At 42.0% G+C, this 20075-nt stretch overlaps 1 protein-coding gene across 2 annotated transcripts in view; it reads left to right on the plus strand.

Moving 5' to 3' along the window:
- Positions 1–20075, plus strand: part of ADAMTS6 (ADAM metallopeptidase with thrombospondin type 1 motif 6) — a 280546-nt gene that overhangs the window by 197319 nt on the left and 63152 nt on the right. For both annotated transcript variants that reach the window (XM_075839116.1, XM_075839124.1), the window contains exons 13-15: positions 8861–9006; positions 10619–10682; positions 19852–19954. In XM_075839116.1, the coding sequence (XP_075695231.1) occupies positions 8861–9006; positions 10619–10682; positions 19852–19954 (313 nt within the window). The remainder of the gene's footprint in view (positions 1–8860; positions 9007–10618; positions 10683–19851; positions 19955–20075) is intronic.

Genomic DNA, 20075 nt, shown 5'->3' on the forward strand with positions numbered 1-20075 from the left:
TTCTTCTATAGAAGTCAGTATTGATATTACACAGTATTACTCACCAAATCTGAGGACAATTGTAAAATAACCATTTCTAGCGTTATTAAACATGCCTGAAAGCCAAATGGACGTCTAGAAAGAAAAGGTCATGGTAGTCACAACAATTGCATGTGACTCTAACATTATTTGATCCCAATAGTAGAAGGAGAGATACAGTTAAAACATAGGACTAAGCATATCTATCATAGCTTAGTTCTGGATGGCTCCAACTGTTTCACCAGACTTGCCTCTGTCACGGCAGGGGGTGTGGACCCACTGGGCCGTACCACGTAGCGGGGTAGCAGCTGGCCAACAAGGTACAAAACAATGTCTATAGTTCAGAACGGGTACCTGAGGCAATGTAGGCAGTAGTGGAAGCACGACTTGACTTTCACAGCAGGTGGCACCGTGGATGCAGCAGAAGACACAACTTGACTTTCTCAGCAGATACGATAGCACTGGATAGAGGGCACATGCAGCAGGAACGGGTAACACTGGGAACTAGGAAACACTGAAAGACCATTTGCAAGACAAACTTAGGTATACCAAAACGCTCGGGCGAGGAACAAGTGGGCAGAGCCCCTTTTTATAGTCCAGCAGCCATTTGGGCTAATTATTGGTTGGTGACAGCTGGACGTGTACTGGCCTTTTAAGGCCGTGTACGCGCGGGTGCGCGCACCCTGCGGGAAAAAGTCCGAGGACCCAGAAGTGAGTGCCGGCGTATCCCTGGAGGGAGCTAACGCCGAGAAGAAAGATGTCCATGGCCGGGGCCGTCAGAGGGTAAGTCTGAACAATGGCCCCCGGTCATAGATGTTACAGTATCCTCCCTCTTACGCCCCCTCCTCTTGGGGCCAGAGCGGGAGAGAAATTTCTTAATGAGGACAGGAGCATCGATGTTCTCCTCTGGCTCCCAAGACCTCTCCTCTGGACCAAATCCCCTCCAATCCACCAAATAAAATGTCCTTCCTCCCACTTTCTTGGTGGCCAGGATCTCCCTCACTTCGAAAGTTCCAGATGAAACACCAGAAGCCACTGCGGAACTAGGAGTCCTGGAGTAGCGGTTCAGGACCACAGGTTTCAGCAAGGAGACATGGAAGGAGCTAGGGATCTTGTGGGTAGGAGTCAGTCGAAGCTTATATGACACAGGATTGATCTGTAGCAGAATCTCGAAGGGTCCAAGGAACCTGGGAGCAAACTTGCAAGACGGCACCCTCTGCCGGATATTCCTGGAAGACAGCCAGACCTTCGTACCTGGAAGAAACTGAGGAGGCTCTCGTCTTCTAGTGTCTGCCTTTCTCTTCATGTGGTCCACCGCCAGCAGAATAGAAGATCGTGTCTGCTGCCATATCTGCAGAAAGTCCCTGAAGGTAGAGTCGGCTGCAGGCACCTGGGACATAGTAGAGCCAGGCAGGGGTATTCGAGGATGTGGGCGTAGGCTATGAAGAATGGACTGGAGGTAGTGGACTCACTGGTATGGTTATCATAGGAGAACTCCGCCCACGGGAGCAGCTGCACCCAGTCATCATGTCATCTGGAGACAAAGTGCCGCAGATTGTTCTCCATAATTTGGTTAACCCATTCGACTTGTCCATTGGACTGAGGATGATAAGCTGAGGAGAAGTCCAACTTTACACCGAGTAGGCCGCAGAGTGCTCTCCAGAACTTTGAGGTGAACTGGACCCCTCGATCTGAGACAATATGCAGAGGCAAGCCGTGCAGACGGAAGATGTGTTGTATGAAGAGGTCAGCTAGTCGAGCAGCAGAAAGCAGGCCAGTCAGGGGAACAAAATGAGCCATTTTAGAAAAACGATCCACCACCACCCAGAACACACTGCATCCCGCAGAGAGAGGCAGATCTGTGAAAAAGTCCATAGCAATATGCCACCAGGGGGCATCGGGCACATGCAGTGGTTGGAGCAGACTGGCTCGTCTGGAGTGGGCAACTTTGTTTGCTGCACACACCGTACAGGAGGAGACAAAGTTCATGACGTCTTTGGGCAGCGTCGGCCACCAGAACTGACGGGCAATAAGGTCTTGGGTCTTACGGGCACCCGCGTGACCTGCCAGCTTGGAACTGTGACCCCAGCGAAGGATTCTTCCTCGTCAGCCAGGCGTACAAAAGTTCTTCCCGGAGGAATGTCTCTAACCTGCAGAGGGTTAACAGAGTAGATGCAGGAAGGATCGATAATATTCTGTGGGGACTTCACAGTGTCCTCTGTCTCAAATGACCTAGACAAGGCATCGGCCCTCACATTCTTGTCGGTAATGGAGTTCGAACCGGAACCGTGCAAAAAACAATGACGAGGATTCAGCCATTGAGCCGTCTGTAGGTAGGTCAGGTTCTTGTGGTCCGTGAAGACCAGGATAGGATGAGCTGCACCTTCCAGTAGGTGTCTCCACTGCTGCAGGGCCAGCTTGATGGCCAGTAACACCCGATCCCCAATCGAGTAGTTGCGCTCTGCAGGAGAAAACAGCTTGGAGTAGTAACCACATACCACCGTCTTGCCTTTCGAACCTCTCTGGAACAAAAGTGCACCAGCACCAACAGAGGAGGCGTCCACCTATAACGAAAACTGTAAGGATACATCAGGATGATGAAGAATAGAGGCTGACGTGAAGGCCTTTTTTAAGGTTTTAAATGCGACTTCCGCCTCTGGAGTCCATACCTTGGCATTCATACCCTTTTTAGTGAGGGTAGAGATGGGGGCTGTCAAAGAAGAGAAGTTGGGAATGAACAGTCTGTAGAAGTTGGCGAATCCCAGGAAGCGTTGTATGGCCCTTAAGCCTTGGGGACGTGGCCACTCCAGGACAGCCTTGAACTTCTCGGGGTCCATTTTGAGACCCTGATCAGATATGATATAGCCCAGGAAGGGTAGAGACTTCTCTTGGAACACGCACTTCTCCAACTTGGCGTAAAGATGATTCTCCCTTAATCTAAGCAACACCTGGCGGACATGACCCTGATGAGTCACAATATCTAGGGAAAAAAATCGAGATATCATCGAGATACACCACAACACAGACATAGAGGAGGTCACGAAAAATGTCATTGACAAATTCTTTAAACACTGTGGGGGCGTTACACAGGCCGAAGGGCATGACCAAATATTCATAGTGTCCATCACGTGTGTTAAATTCAGTCTTCTACTCGTCACCCTGACGGATCCAGATTAGATTGTAAGCCCCCCGCAGGTCTAGCTTGGAAAATTCCCCCTCCCCGTATGCGATCAAAAAGTTCCGAAATCAACGGCAATGGGTACCATTTCTTTACCGTGATCTGGTTGAGACCTTGGTAGTCAATGCAGGGGCGAAGGGATACATCCTTCTTTTTGACAAAGGAAAACCCGGCTCCGGCCGGGGATGAAGACTTTAGTATGAAGCTCCTCCCCAGATTCTCCTTAATGTAGGCCAACATAGACTTGGTCTCTGGCAAGGAGAGAGGGTATACTCTACCGCGAGGAGGGGACGAATCAGGAGCCAAGTCGATAGGACAATCGTATGCTCGATGTGGTGGCAATGTCTCTGCTTCCTTCTTGTTGAAGACATCAGCGAACTGAGAGTAACAAGGAGGCAACCCTGCCAATGACTGATGCGGAGAAGGCTGGGACAGATGGACATGCACCAGACAGCGGTCGAGACAGTTGGGGCCCCACTGGAGAACCTCTCCGGAGTTCCAATCCAGGCCTGGGGCGTGTAGACAGAGCCAAGGCAAATCCAGCAGCACGGGGTTGACGGCCTTGGACAGGAAATACAGGGAGATGAGCTCAGAATGAGGAGCTCCCACTTGAAGTCTTAATGGCTTCGTCACAGACAACCCTGGGTCAGGCAAAGGCAGTCCATCTACCGAGGCAACGATCAACGGTTCCTCCAGCAAAACAGTGGGCAATTGAAGAAGATCCACAAGGTCTTGGCAGATAAAATTGGCCAGGTAGGCAGAGACTGGATGAGGTCTCTCGCCAGTGACGATGGTCACAGGAATGAACAGTTTGGAAGAGAGTTCTCTATTAAATGCTGTAGCGCCCAGGGTTGTCTCTCCAACCAATGCCAGGCGTTGGGGTTTCTTTGGCATCTGGGAACACAGACGTACGACATGGCCAGCAAGGCCGCAATATAGACAGAGTCCAGAGGTGCGCCTGCGCTGTTTTTCTTGAACGGACAGTTTAAGCCGATCCACCTGCATTAGAACCTCGGGCGCAGCAGAAGAACAAGGCAAGAGGTGTAGCTAGAAGTTGGGCGCCAGTCTTGGAAGCCGTCTCTCCTGTAGAATCTCTTGAGATCTCTCCCTGAGCCTTATGTCCACTCGGGTAGCCAGTACAATCAGGTCGTCCAAGGCAGCTGGGAGATCTCGAGCAACCAGTTGGTCCTTGATCTCGGGCGATAGGCCATGCCAGAAGGATTCTACCAAGGCCTCATTGTTCCAGGACAATTGTCCTGCCAGAGTCCGGAACTGGATGGTGTTTTCGCCCACGGAGGCGTCCTCCTGCCGCAGGTTAAAGATAGCAGTGGCTGCCGATGAGACTCATCCAGGCTCCTCAAATACGTAACGGAACAACCACAAGAAGCCCTGGAAATCTAGGGTCTCGGGTCCCTGCCGTTCCCAGATTGGATTCGCCCACGCCAGGGCCTTGCCGGCAAGTAGAGATATAATGGCGATCCTGGCTCTGTCCGAAGGGAATGCTCGGGTGTGCAGAGTGAAGTGGATATGGCATTGATTTAGAAACCCCCTGCACGAACTTGCGTCTCCATGGAACCGAGGTGGCAATGGCAGCGAGAACCGAGGGTCTGAACTGGACCTGCCAGGAGGTGTAGCAGGAGGGTCGATCGGAGGAGCTTGAATAGGAGCAGTGGAGAAAATAGCTAGCGCCCCTAGCTGCTGTGCCATGGAGTCTACTGCCACAAGGAGTTGATCCTGTCGTGCCTCCAGATCCTGCAGGTCCACCTGCATGGCTTGGGAGGATGACAGGCCCTTGACTTGGCCAGCGGAGTCCATGGCCTGAGCGTACCGTCACGGCGGGGGTGTGGACCCACTGGGCCGTACCGCGTAGCGGGGCACCAGCTGGCCAACAAGGTACAAAACAATGTCTACAGTTCAGAACGGGTACCTGAGGCAATGTAGACAGTAGGGGAAGCACAACTTGACTTTCACAGCAGGTGGCACCGTGGATGCAGCGGAAGACACGACTTGACTTTCTCAGCAGATACGATAGCACGGGATAGAGGGCACATGCAGCAGGAACGGGTAACACTGGGAACTAGGAAACACTGAAAGACCATTTGCAAGACAAACTTAGGTATACAAAAACGCTCGGGTGAGGAACAAGTGGACAGAGCCCCTTTTTATAGTCCAGCAGCCATTTGGGCTAATTATTGGTTGGTGACAGCTGGACGTGTACTGGCCTTTTAAGGCCGTGCGGGCGCGCGCACCCTGCGGGAAACAGTCCGAGGACCCAGAAGTGAGTGCCGGAGTCTCCCTGGAGGGAGCTGATGCCGAGAAGAAAGAGGTCCATGGCCGGGGCCGTCAGAGGGTAAGTCTGAACGACGGCCCCCGGCCATAGACGTTACAGCCTCCTGATGAAGTAGACCTCTCGATGTGCTTGATCTTCCAAAGATTGGGTAGTGAATTGACACATTATTAAAAATGCTATAAAGTTCCTTCCACTAAAGATCCATGTGGAAAATAAAAAAAAGTAAAAACTTGTGTAATGGTGTAGTTCATCTGTGATGGAGACTTGGAGATACGATGTTATAACCTGGGTTTTTATGCTAGTAATTAGCAATTTATACTATCTGTCTATAAGTTAAGGAACACATGATTCGAAGGAGATTATAAAATTATTCTAGTGTAATAATGTCGCAACATATGGTGGAAAGTCCTTATTACCACTGCAGTAGAAGAGTAGAAAACCACATTTCCATTTTATCCAAGTGGTGATTCATCAGAAATATACTCCGGTCTTTCTCTCCTGTGAATCTGTGCTCGGTATACTTACTTTGTTCTGTGTTTTATGAATGGCGGCTTTTCTCTTCCTAGCATCTTTTATCTGCCTCATCTGGGAATTTGGCCATGATCCCATTGACCAGCTTTCACTCTCGATCTCCGCTTGTTTCCTCTCCATTTTTTCACTGTGCATTCTAGGCTGACGTAATTTCATTCACACATAACCGATTGCATGGATGTCGTGCTACTGTATGTGACCTGGTGAGACCATTCTGTCTCTCTATAGCAGTCTCATGCCTCCTGGAAGCATCCCTTTTTTCAGGGGATGGGGTTATCCTACGGGGTTGATTGTTGGGAAGACATGAAAAGTGCTCTCTCTTGTTTCATCATTCATTATGCAACCACAAAAAACTCTTAGAACACCCAAGCGGCTGTTATTCGTTTGGCAGTGAGCTGAATTTACAAAGAGTCTTTCATGCTACCAGCAGTGAACAAGATGTACCCAAAGCTGTGGTACAGAATACTTAACTTCATCTCTATCTTGTCTCGGTATATTTGAGGGATCATTGGTTTATCTTACATTTGATTTTTATGGCAGCCAAATTCCATTATATTTTTAACATGCCCTTGATATCCTTTATTGTGCCTTGTAAATGCAGGATTTAGCTGTAAAGTGTTCCTCATTAAAAATAAATCTGCGTACATGAATGCTGCCAATAGCTTATTTCTGTGTTACGGTCTAATCTCATGGTTCAGTCAAATCGTGGTTTATTGCAATGATTACTGTAAAATCTTCGCAAAAGCCACGTTGTTTCACGAAATCGCTGCAAAATGGCATCATTTTGATCCAAACCTGATCCAAAGCAAAGCTATGTACATCCAAGGCTCATTTGATTAAGAGACAAAGATCATGGAGCCAGAGATTTAAAGTGAAACTCTGTCATAAATAGGCTACTTATTGTTGACTGAATTTATTATGGTTGCATTTTTTTTAGATTCTGGCTTTGTATAAATATCCTTGCCTTAACAATATATTCATCTCCAATGCTCATTAAATTATAAACATCCAAATGGTCTGATAACATGTGAATAAATGCTATTGGCATTGGTTATTTATTTGGTAATGAGGAAAAATTAAGTAAGTTATTTATACCCATAGCTCCATCGCAAGTCACAATAATGCACACATAAAAAGAATCAAGGATCTTGTCCACACAGTGCGGTGTTGGTGCAGTTTTTTATGTGTTTTTGTTTTTTTAACAAAACCAGGATTTGAATCCATAATCTGTAGCTCTGATTAGTATCCACTCCTGGTTTCGGCTTGAAAAAAACACCATCAAAGACAACACTAGTACTGCGACATGGATCTCGAATACGATGGTAAAGCTTAAGAGTCTAATTCTAGTACAGCTCCATGTTGTGCACTCTATTATGGGCTAAAATGCTCATGGTCTTATACACTAGTCCTACGAAAGGCCTGTACACGTAGGGTTTATGTGGTGGTAGTGTGGCGCACAGCGGAGAACCACATGGTTTTAGTGCAAATTGCTGTGGTTTTGCAAAGTGATTATTGTCTGCCCAGCTTGTACAGGTGCAGCACATGGTCTCTCAGCACATGGTACACAGCAGTCATACTGCAGATACATGTACAAGCAACCAAAAAGTTTAGAGGGGTTTCATTTATATATTAAGCTTCTCTCAATGACTCAGATATTGCAAATATCTTAGGCAGTGTTCACATCACTCTGTGTGCGGCGTATGCGCCCGGAAAGCTACTGGTGTATACAACGAATATGTCCATCGGCCCCGTTTCATTCGGCGTATGCTAAAAGAGACTCTTTTTGGAATATGCCAGGCCGGTATGCATCAGCATACCGTTTTTGTTCTTGTGTAGAATAGCGTAGTAGACTACGCTACTCTATACATATGAATATATAAAAAAACAAATACCAAGCGGTATATGTTTTTTACTTTGGGAGAATATTAGTGAGACCTGCGTCCCCCTTTGTTTACTACCGATGTAAGGCTGTAACGGTATGTGAACAAAGCTGTAATATTGTGCTCTTTTAAAAAAAACGCTGCAACACAGTGACTTGTGTAAATACACCCTTAGTGAGTGTAAACAGGCACAGTTATTGGTGTCACATAGATTGCTGATCGGTCTTAGTCATTTTTTGTAGCACCTGACTCCATTTGTGACGCTCGTTTGGCACAACACTTGGCCCAATCTGTTTTACTTTCTAAAAAGGAGTTTTCTGTAAACAAACCATTGACAGATTGTAACAGATCCAATTAAACTGAGTCAACAGTAAGAAAATTGGTTTGGAAAAAACAGAGGTGTCGGAAAAGGCAGAGTCAGCATGACACTGTAAAAATATTTTATTTACTCACAATATTTAGATTTGAAAATAGTGGTGGAATTTTAAGACTAAGACCCTATGCACACGACTGTATTATGGATCCTTAATTCTGCACCTACAGAGGTGCATGAGCCCTACTGTGCCTTTGATTTCATATGAATGCACACAGGGATTTGTATGGTTAAGAGTCCGTAAGAATCCCATAGAAAAAAAATTGTAGCATGCACTATCGAATTGCGCAACTATTCTATCCGAGGAGCATTGCTTTTTCCAGTAATAAAGCAGGGGACCAATGGGGGATTTGAAATTACCTAAAATTTTCTCATCGTTACATAGGTTGGGAAAATACTGCCGCTTTATAACACTATAATATGTTTTATATATATATATATATATATATATATATATATATATATATATATATATATGTATATTGACATCTTAATAGATTTTAATGCTAGTAATGGAACATTATCTAAACAGAAGTTTCTTCATTCTGGTCTTATTTTAATTCTATCTTCTCTGGCCCATTTATTTTTAGTGGTGTTATCAAGGTGAATGTGCAAGTTTTGGAACCTGGCCAAAAAGTATAGATGGAGACTGGGGTCCATGGTCAGTATGGGGAGAGTGCACCAGAACCTGTGGTGGAGGAGTCTCATCATCTATAAGACACTGTGACAGTCCAGCGTAAGTAGCTAAAGTAAGCCTGAGCCAACCTAAAAAAAAAATTGTATCCTGTTTCGTTTTATGGTGCCATTTCTTTGCGTGTTATAATTTTAATATTTATTTGTTGATCCAAAGTTGATTACAGACAGTTCAGATGCAAGGTTAAATATGTGAGTATTCAAAAATTTACACAATGGACCTCATGTATCAAAAGTGGCAAGTTGCCCATAGCGACCTATCAGGTTTAGTTTTCAAGTGTAGTTTGGAAAATGAAATCTGAACTCAGATTTGCTGCTCTGGGTAACACCTCCGCTTGTTCTCTGATATTTTGATACATGAGGCCCATTATGTCAATAATACCAATGAAGCTCGAAATGATCTGGCTACTTGTTGCCAATGGGAACCATGGTCTCTACATAGTTTGGCTCAAGCTATCAAAAAGGTCACATGAGATGGAGGTATGTTCCAATGCCCAACAAACAAACCATAAATGTTCCTCATATCAGATAATATATCTATAGAGACCCAAAAATATATATGTACTATGTATATAGTAGTATTACAGTAGATGTAGTTTGTATGTAATGTGTACCTTCTTCTTGCATTTTCACAAAGTCTAATATTCAGATGAAGAATAGTAATGTTGGTGTTTTATTCATATTTATAATATTCTAAAGATTTTTTTCCCCCCGATTTTTCAGTTGTTTTCAGAAGACTAGACCTTGTGCATTACTGCAGAGAATATAACTCTAAAAGTTAAAGAAGACCAGTCAGCTCTCCTGACATGTCTGTTTTAGTAAATAAGTATTCCCCCATAAAATAACAATTCTATAGCATCTGTTCTTAGAACTCTCCATTTTACCTTTCTTCTGTTATTCCTCCTAGAATTTATAAATAAATTGACAGTTCCCTTAGTAGGGTGTGTCCCTACACTATCTGACTTGGTCAAGACTGATTGGACAGTTTCAAAGTATGTAGGGACACACCCCTTTGGGTCCCTACAAAACGTCCTGGTCCTCTTTAAGACACTAATATATATATATTACTACATTGATCTGATCAAATTGCACTGGTTCATTTAACCTTAAAATTTTTGTAAGTGTTTATTGGGCGTTATGATGGGTAGTATATTCACAACTGAAAATAAGGGTCTGTGTTTTCTGTATGCAATGGTTATATGAAATTTCCTTTGTTTTCAGTGAGAAGTTGTCTTTTTCTATGGCGTTCTGTAATGTAACATTATAATATTGTATTCCCCATAGAATGGTTAAAGTAATAAGTATTGGTCCCCTGTCACACACTGTGCACTACGCCAAGTTAAATGTTATTGAATTAGAGTAATATTACACCAGATATCACCAAGAGGCAGTGAGGTCACCGTCACAACGATACGTGTTTTGTCTATCTCTCCATCTTCTAGCCTGATCCTATTTCCCTTTTGTTTCTGCCAGGGCTCAAAAGGTAATGAAAAGATTTAATAAGCAAAGGTCAAATTGTGATTTGCGCTACTTCTAAAAATTGGCGTTCATTCACTAAAAATAAAAACCAGAGTTTCTTCCATGTTGTTATATGTGACTATCAGCACAATGAAAATACTTGACTTACATAAGTAAAGCACGGTGCCTTTTTACAGACCATCAGGAGGAGGAAAATATTGCCTGGGAGAAAGGAAGCGCTACCGATCTTGTAACACTGATGTAAGTAAACATAACACTTCCTCGCTATGTTATTTACAATTACTCTTTGATTGATAGGTACGTATATGTTTTTATATATTTTTCCTGCAGCACAACTGTTCATATACACTTGACTTTGAGAATGCCTAAAATAGTGCCTTTTAATAGTAATTATGTTCTATTCAAACACTCTAGTAAACACGTCTACAAACTGAAGATAGTGGACGGGGAAGCTGGGAACCCGGGGAGATACATACAAAATATATGTCTATAGGAAAACAAAAGTAAAAATACGCCCACTTGGGCATTAAGAAAGCTCATTAGCATAAACCAAAATCGCTCCTAACGTTGTGAAAATAGATCGTTTTTTTAAATAAAAAGCATTACTGTCACGTACATTACAGCGCCCATCTCCTTATGTAGGAGATAGGGCACTTATAATGTGGTGACAGAGTCTCCTTAAACAGCCTCATAACTAGCAGCTAAAATGAGACCCTCACACAAGATTCTTCGGGCATTGCAGTATTGTCTTGGCAGCTGTACTGCCTCACGTTATATCTGTGCCTCTCACAATGTGTTTGTATATATGTATTTTTTAATCCAAAACCAGTACCAAAGCCTAAACAGAATAAATATATAAAAGAAGGCCTTATAGGTCTGATGTCCTGGTTCCAATTCTGGTTTTAGCTTTAAAAAATGCATGCAAAATCTGCGGCAAATCTGCATTGTGTGACCAAGGTTTTATAGTGACACTTTTAAGGGAATGTTTCATCAGAAAAGAAGACCTATTGTTTAAATCAAGTTTTTATGTTCAACATATTTTTTTAAATTTGGGGTGTTTTTTTTATTTTCTATAAAATCTATATTAAAAAAGAATCCTAAAATCTTGCAGTTCTCACTTTGGCCACTGAGCCTCACAATAGACACTTCCTGTTCTGTAGAGATCACTTCTCAGCAGTCATCTCATTATCACCACAGGCAGGATTACAATAAAAGAGAGCACCTATATATAGATAGCACAGGATCTGCCATTGATAATAGGTGATGGACACAGCTCCCCTTCCCTGCACAATGACCTCTGCACAGGTCACAGAGCATTGCCTAGAAAACTCTCCCATAGAAGTCAGTGGATCAGCACCAGTCTATTGCTTCCTCCAGTCCATGTGGTTACCGTAAAGCATATATTTAAATGCTGTTAACAGCATGTCAGTCAAGATGGCTGCCCCCATGATCATGTACAGAAAATAGAATAGAAAAGTCTAGAATCAGAAAATAAAAATAGATTGGAAAAAAAGATTATGTTTTAATTAGTAAAACATAGGTGTAAAACAAAAACATAGGTGATACATTCCCCTTAAAGGTGTTTTTTTTTAGGACAGAGGTAACTGTAGGAATAACATAGACAAGATCATACATAAGAGGGAACAACTACACTTATTTAGCTCCCCTACATCCTGGGAGCGAGCAATGCAAACTAATCATAGTGATTCCATTAATTTCAATGCAGGGACCAGTATGGGAGTGAATATCTTAAAAAAATGATGTAAGTACATTTTAAATAAAAAATATAATCACGCTTTAGCAGAAAATGTGTGTTAACTTTTGTTAGACCTCATGCACACAACCGTAATTTTTATCCGCAATTACAGACCCGTAATTGCGGATAACATACAGACTTATTAATTTCTATCGGCCACGAACAGCTTCCCGTATATTTACGGGTGTGTGTCCGGGCTGTAGAAATGACCCGCAAAAAATAGGACGTGTCCTATTTTTTGCATTACGGACCGTGCTCCTATACTTACTGTAAATACTATACGGTCGTGTGCATGAGGCCTTAGCATTTAGTATTGCACACTATACTACTTCTGTTAATAGCTTGCTTTTCTGATCAGTGCGCTTTGAGCCCAGGCTAACTTTGGCAAAATCATTGCTGGTCTACAAGAACCCACACACTTAAATGGTTATGATCAGGAAATAAGACAGACAGGCTCTAGCATTGAGACTATGAGAAAAGGCCAGTATTGTACTTATTTATTGTTACCCTTTATCATATTTAGTTTAGTGGCTTTTTAAGATTGTGCCACCCAAAATATCCGGACCCTTTAGAGATTGCTGAATGTTTATTTGTGTGCTTGAGGTCTGGCATGTCGTGCAGTAGAACCATTGTCTACCCTTGTGAATGGTTTGCTATACTTAGCAGCAAAAAAAATGACTTGTGGCTGTATCGTTGTCTAAAACATGTATGAATTTATTCATTAAAATGCACAAATTTCTAATTGTTTCACCATGCAATCATAAATTCATCTAGTGGTTAGGCACTTGTTCTGCATGTTAGGGCGGGGGGATATTTACAGTATTCACTGAGCACCCACTTAAATTTTTTTTAAATATTATTCAAATGACGATGGTTCACAGTACATCTGTCTGTCTGAAAAGTGTCCCCTTAAAAATGTTAATCCTTTTAGCCGTGTGTAAGTCAGTGATCCCTGTAGCTCTGATAATACATTTTAATAGAGTATACTTTTAAGTTTGAGTATGTCTAGTGCTCCAAAGAGATCCACCGCCCCTTCATTCTTCTAATCGGTAAAGTCCTGGGGTTGGACCCCCGAAATCACACACTGCTGGCTTATCCTAAGGATAGGCTAGCATTGTTTTGTTTTTTATTCCCCTGAAAACACCTTTAAGTTACCCTGTTATCTAAAATAATGCAGAAAAAGTTAAACCATCTATGCACTGGATAGGTGACAAATGCTGGAACCGACCGATGGGTCATCAACCGATTTCAAGAACACAGGACACTTGACCCTCCTCACTAGAACGGATGCAAACGTGAGGACTTGTATGGCACATTGGCCAATTATGCGTGTCACCACTCCATATAACTATAAAAGTATGGCAACAGGCAAGTGGAGTTTGGCAGAAAGGCGGCAATTTCCCTGATTGTTTTCTCCCTTATTCCATAAAAAAATTGGATATTTTTAAAAAAGTTATCAAAGCTGTAACTCTGTAAACCGCGACCATGTTTCTCTCTGTCGCTAAAGTAGAAGTGCATGTCATTCTACGGGAGAATGAAGATCAAGATATGCCATGTACTGCTCGTGGCCTATATGTTTGTGTGTGTGTGTGTGTGTGTGTGTGTGTGTGTGTGTGTGTGTGTATATATATATATATATATATATAATCCCAAAATAATTAAACCAAAAAAAATGAAGAGGCAGCACCCCAAGGAAATTGGTGAAAAAAAGTGGTGTGTTTATTCACCCCAGGCAGGCAACGTTTCGATCCGTCTCTATGGGATCTTTGTCAAGCTTGACAAAGACCCCATAGAGACGGATCAAAACGTTGCCTGCCTGGGGTGAATAAACACACCACTTTTTTTCACCAATTTCCTTGTAGTGCTGCCTCTTCATTTTTTTTGGGATTTCATTAACAAGGGTTCCTAGCCTCAACCTAGGAGGCCTGCACCCACTGCTGTTGCTGTGCTGCTTTATTTTTTTTTCTCATTTTTTATATATATATATATATATATATATATATATATATATATATATATATATATATATATATACACACAGTATATATTAGGGAATTTAAAGGACTTAAAATGGAAATTTTACAAGAGTTTTCCTTCAACCTTTGATATATTCTAACTCAACAGCAAAAGTTTACTTTATAACGTTGTCATTGCCTTTTATATAAAGTAATAGCAATAAGATAATGCGTTCTATAATTGTCTCCCGTTATAACTGTGTTAGAGCGTACTTCTTGTTACATGTGCGTTATATTTTTGCTTTGCATAGTGACTGTAATTGGGCATTTATATTTTTACCCAATTCTTTTTTTATGGGACACATCAATGTGTCATCAATTTTCTACCATTAAAAAGTAAAAATGCAGCGAGAAATTCAACCATGTAGGGGCTGTGACCGACCTGGCTGCTGATCGGGATTTTGGAGCCCAACTCTTGATGAATGCTAGAATTAACTGTACAGGAACCTCAAGGTCTGTGCATGACTAATGGGTTTCTTAAACCTGCTGTTTTTCTCCAGCCGTTTATGCACAGTGTCAGCATCCATCATCCCTTTAATAATTTTAAGACGTAAGTCTTTGCTGATTCTGCTCTTTGTAAAAAAGGTCTCCTACCTCTCCAGCGTAAACTAATTCCTTTCTCCTGTTCCCCGACTGCCCTTCATACATGAAAATGACTTTCCTCCTCCAGGCCACTTCTCTGTATTAGAAAAGCCGAACATTCTTACAAAACAATGTTTATTAATTTAGAAAACTCCTAATGCAGACTGTAAAAGACAGGAAATGAAAAATGTTACTAGCAGCTGTAAAACTCTGCTACATGGCTCTCCGTGACTCTACAACCCCAGTGGCTTCATGGAGCACTTGCTGCTTTATTGTTTTATCTGAGCCAGCTATACTCAATAAAGAGGACCTGTCCGCTCTCCTGACATGTCTGTTTTAGTAAATACTTGCACTCCACATGAAATAACAATATAACACGTTTTCTTAAAAACTCTGCCTTGTCCCAGTCCCCTGCTATTCCTCCTGGAAATTTATGAATAAAGTGACAACTGGATATAACCTCTCCCCTTGTCAATAGCGTGTGTCTCTACATTGCCAGATTATCAAAGTGTATAGGGAAACACCTCACTGATTCTTTCTCTCAAATTAGATGCTGAAAGGCAGGGATATCTTTAAAGGGGTTGTCCAATCATAAGAATTGACTAGCCTATCCTAAGGATAGGCCATCAAGATCTAATTGGTGGGAGTCCGACCACCAGGATCCCAGCCGATCAGCTGTTTTAAAAGGTTGACGGCGCTCATATGAGCGCTGCTTTCCCTTCATTACTGTCGCTGCTCATACTGTGAATCGCTGACACACTTCTAGCAGCGGATCACAGTATTACAGCCTCCCCCCCCCCCCTTTACTTGAATTGGAGTAGGCTCAAATACTGTGAACCGCCACCACAAGTGTGTTGGCAATTTATGGTACAAGCTGATAAGGAATGAAGTGAAAGCAGCGCTCGTACAAGAGCCGCGGTCCCTGTCAAAACAGCTGATCGGCGGGCGCGGATATAAACTGGTGCGGATATAGCCAAGGATTTCACTCACTGTGTGCCATTTCCGCAACAGAGTTTTTATTCTGTCAAAGAATGGGGTCTGCTAAAACTGTATTGTACTTTGTGGTTGAATTCTAGTAAGGATTCCGCAATGGTATACTGCATCAAATACCAAATTCTTCCTAAAGAGCAGCCAAGGGTACCACACATTAAGAAAGCATGAGATTGGGCCTCTGCGCACACTGCTGTTATGGCCATTCCAAATGCAATTGTTCTTTGACACTTTTAGTGCAAATGCCCCATAGCCCTTATAAAACAAAGAGACATTTACTGTCTATTTCAATTTACAAAAATAAGTAAGATGAGCATCTTGACCCATACATTTTCCAGCCTATAATCAAAAATGAATGCATCAATAAGCCAATTGTTTTCTTCAATTTGCCAAAAAGTGAATCTCAAACATTTTAAAATCAGTTTGTTCACTATAACCTTAAGACAGGTGATATATTAATCCAGCTATGTAAATGAATTCACCTATGTGTTCATGTCTAATGTCTTCATGATCGTGATGGTTTCCACCATTGGTGATAAATAACCCTCCGTCACCTCTTTTCTTTATTTATGTTATTTTTACTCGCGTTACTCAGTTCTCTCATTTCCAAGGGGGTATTACACTGGAAAATCTCAGTCCAAAAAAGCAGATTGGTTCTGGAATGTTTTACTTGCTAAATGAAACAAGGCGGGTCAACTCTATTTCCTTAGTGAAGTACCAGTGATTTATAAATGACGCTGTATGTTGTTATTATTGGGTCATTATATTTTGGACCCAGATGGAGTCATTACAAAGCAGCATCATACTGTTCAGGGAACACAATGTTTTTACTAGTCTTGTGGCGTTATTCACAAATATTCAGACTTCACTTGGCATTTCAGTTTGGTTCGCATATTTTTGAAATGTGCAATGGCTTCACCTTCCAAATCCTACAGCCTTGACACGCTGCGGTAGGAAGCAGAATAAAAATAAGCTGTAATTACTTAGGCTTTTGAGAAGGTATTGTATGTGTTATACGGTGTACAAGTAATACAGATACAATAAGCTATCATTACAGCTTGGCCACCAGTAGGCAAAGTATCGACATTGCTGTACTTGTGCCTTCATAAATAGACTTTGACTTACAAACAGATGTTATCATTTAATGTGTAATAACATCTCTACACTTTTTATACATTGTATCACTTAGTTTGCAGCATAATGTTACATTGGGAGCACTACGTTAGGTTTTTGTAACTTTAACTGACTTTATTAAAGAGGTGGCCAAAACCTTGGCCCACCGGAGGATACTCTGCTACGTTCAAATGCCAGTCTGACCGTGCCCCCGCCCATGCGACTCACGACATTTCTTAATTACTTTAAGTTAATAACACTCTGAAAATGACAATTCTCTTTTTCTTGCGTGGGGGCAGAGCTATAGGCATGATCTACAGAAAGTCTAGGGGGCACCTGTATCCCTGGGTGCATGCAGTTGCAAACGCGTTTTTAAAAATTTACTAACTAATAAATAGCCCAGATGATTTATCTAGTGCCCATCAACCAGTATAGTTTTCCTGTTAAACATAAGCTTTAAAGGGTAAGTTCACACGTAGCGTAAATACTGAGGATTATCCCACAAAGAATTTTGCTGCAGAAAATCCCCAGCATAATACAGTAGCCGCAAAGTGGATGAGATTTGAATAAACCTCATCCACACGCTGCGGAAAAAAACGCTCAGATATTGACCTTTTACCTGTGGTAAAACCCGCAACAAATGGCAGATGTTGCATTTTTTGGGATGGAAAAGCTGCAATTCCGCAAAAAAAATGCAGCGCAGTAAAACATAAATCTTATATTTATGCAGAATTTTGTGCTTCTTCATCCAGGCCGGCCTCCTGGAATGACATTTCATCCCATGAAACGGCTGCAGCCAATCCCAGGTAAAATAATAAATAAATAAATTATCCCAGGAGGCCCGTCTACAGGACAACAGAGGGTAAAAATGTGTTTTGTTTTTCTTTTGGTTCGGTTTTTCGTCCGAAATTCTCTGCGGCGCCCATGGCGGATACACTTTGTGCTTTTACGCAGCGTGTCCGCCCTGTGTGAACACACCCTTAATGTTTTACTACTTTTATGCTACGTACAGTAACATTCAAAGTTGAAAACTGTGTCTGGAGGAGCCTGTCCTTTTTGTCAAGGCTCCAGTTGGCACTGGCATAACAAACATTAAGCTTGTTGGGAGACATATGTTTGTTCAGTCAGTACCTGTACACACTTGTCAGATCCTACTATACTTCCCAGAAGGCTGTGTGACATTTGGGCACAATTGGATGTCTTTCATTGTTTTACTTAATTGAACTGAATTTATATTACATAAGTTCAATTTAGGTTTTATTCCCACCATATCCGGCCTATACAGTTGAGCTACATATAAAAAGGGGGTCTCAACATATGTCAGGAACTTTTTGCATAGGCTTATGTATTCAGCACATTAAAAAAAAAACGTTGCCCCGATACGAACCTGTCAAACGCATGCCAAAAGGACACCCTTTTGGCAAACATGGCCTTAAATAGAAACAGACGGGAACGTTACAGTACGTGTTTGTATTATTTTTGGGGGAATCTTTTGCAGAATGTTGTATGAACAGAGCCTTGCAGACAGAAGGTTTTTAAGAACTACTAATATGCAGGACAGGGGAAGACAAACCTCCAGTGCTCACTGTTCAGCTGCGTCGTGGCCAATTGTCACCTTTAGGCCTCCTTCACATACAGAATTATTGTGGCCATTTTAATAGCATTAAAAAAATGCTTCTAGCTTTATTAAAATGTACCATGCTTTTTTTCTGGCATTTTTGAGGTCCCATAGAGAAGTTTATGGGAAAAACACCTGAAAAAGCCATACACATAACTGTCGGCCGAACGACCGCTATTTCTCCTAACTCCACCATAAACACGCACACAGCTTGACCGAGCATACATGTTTATTTCAATGGAGAGAGGGGAATAAGCCACTGCCATACACCTCTGGTAGCAGCTTATCTCCTGTGGAAACAACGGATTAGCACGTTGAAATTCAACATGCCTGGTCCTTTTCTTCCCCTACCTTTGCCACTAGGGGAGGCTCGGGAAGCGTCCATGCACATTAGATGCTTCGGCCAATCCCACTGAAATCATTGAGTTTTGTCTAATATGTATGGCCAGCTTTTCTTGTATCATCTTAGATCATTTTGACGTTTTTGGTATAGGACCAAGTCCTAATAATAGACATGAAAGCCTTTATTGGCATGTCCACCATACTTTACAAGACTTCACTATTTCATACACAGCAATACATTTCTATACAGACACCATAGACCTCGCTCCTCATCATTGGTTGCTGTTCCGGATTTTAGGTCTGTAGTGGTTTGGGGCATATGTTGAATGTGAACTTTTACTTTCCTCCTGCATTCCTTATAAAATTATTTATACTGGTAGTTGATGGACTTCATTACGTTGCACAGCAATTCGATAATTCCCTTAGCAGGAGGCTAATGGTACATCTCAACACGAACTTTGAAACAGCTGGTGCAGCAGAACTTTAACTGCTTTTCCAAAGCTCTGTTTATGTTTGAGATTCTTCATCTGTTTTTTATGCGTGTTTATAAGGAGATACCTGATGGATTAATTGCTAAGGGATCCTTGACATGCATTGGAGATTAAAGCTGTTGAGGAACTGGTGTAACACTTAAAACTGTTTATACAACCTCTATTATATTATGCCTGTCCAACATTACACAAGATACTATTTAGTCTGCATGCCAACTATACAATCTTTTACTACTGTAAGGTCTAATATTTGTGCAGTATAACATGCCCATATGAACGTTGAGTGGGTAAAATAGTGGACCATGTCTAATTGATAGGTCTTCTTTCAAGAAAATTTATCATATGCTCTTTGAAATTAAATTAGGATATGAATAGGCAAAGGATAGTTTATAACTGCATGAGATAGGAATACCCCTTTAAGTATATATACATTTACTCTTACAGTATTTATTATCCTTGGGCAATACCATTAACCACATGATTCTGTTTTATTTTTTTTTAGCCTTGTCCATCAGGGTCACGTGACTTTAGAGAAAAGCAATGTGCAGACTTTGATAGTATGCCTTTCCGAGGGAAATATTACAACTGGAAACCCTACACTGGAGGTAAGGTCTGATGGTGGCAGAGGATAGGTCCATCCAAGTTCTTCATCACTGTTCATTATTTGTATGTACTAGTTGTCGTTTCTTGATATTAAGCCTTTGCTGCTTATAAGTATGCATTCTT

This window comes from Rhinoderma darwinii, chromosome 1 (genome assembly GCF_050947455.1).
Source record: "Rhinoderma darwinii isolate aRhiDar2 chromosome 1, aRhiDar2.hap1, whole genome shotgun sequence".
Lineage (NCBI taxonomy): Eukaryota > Metazoa > Chordata > Amphibia > Anura > Rhinodermatidae > Rhinoderma > Rhinoderma darwinii.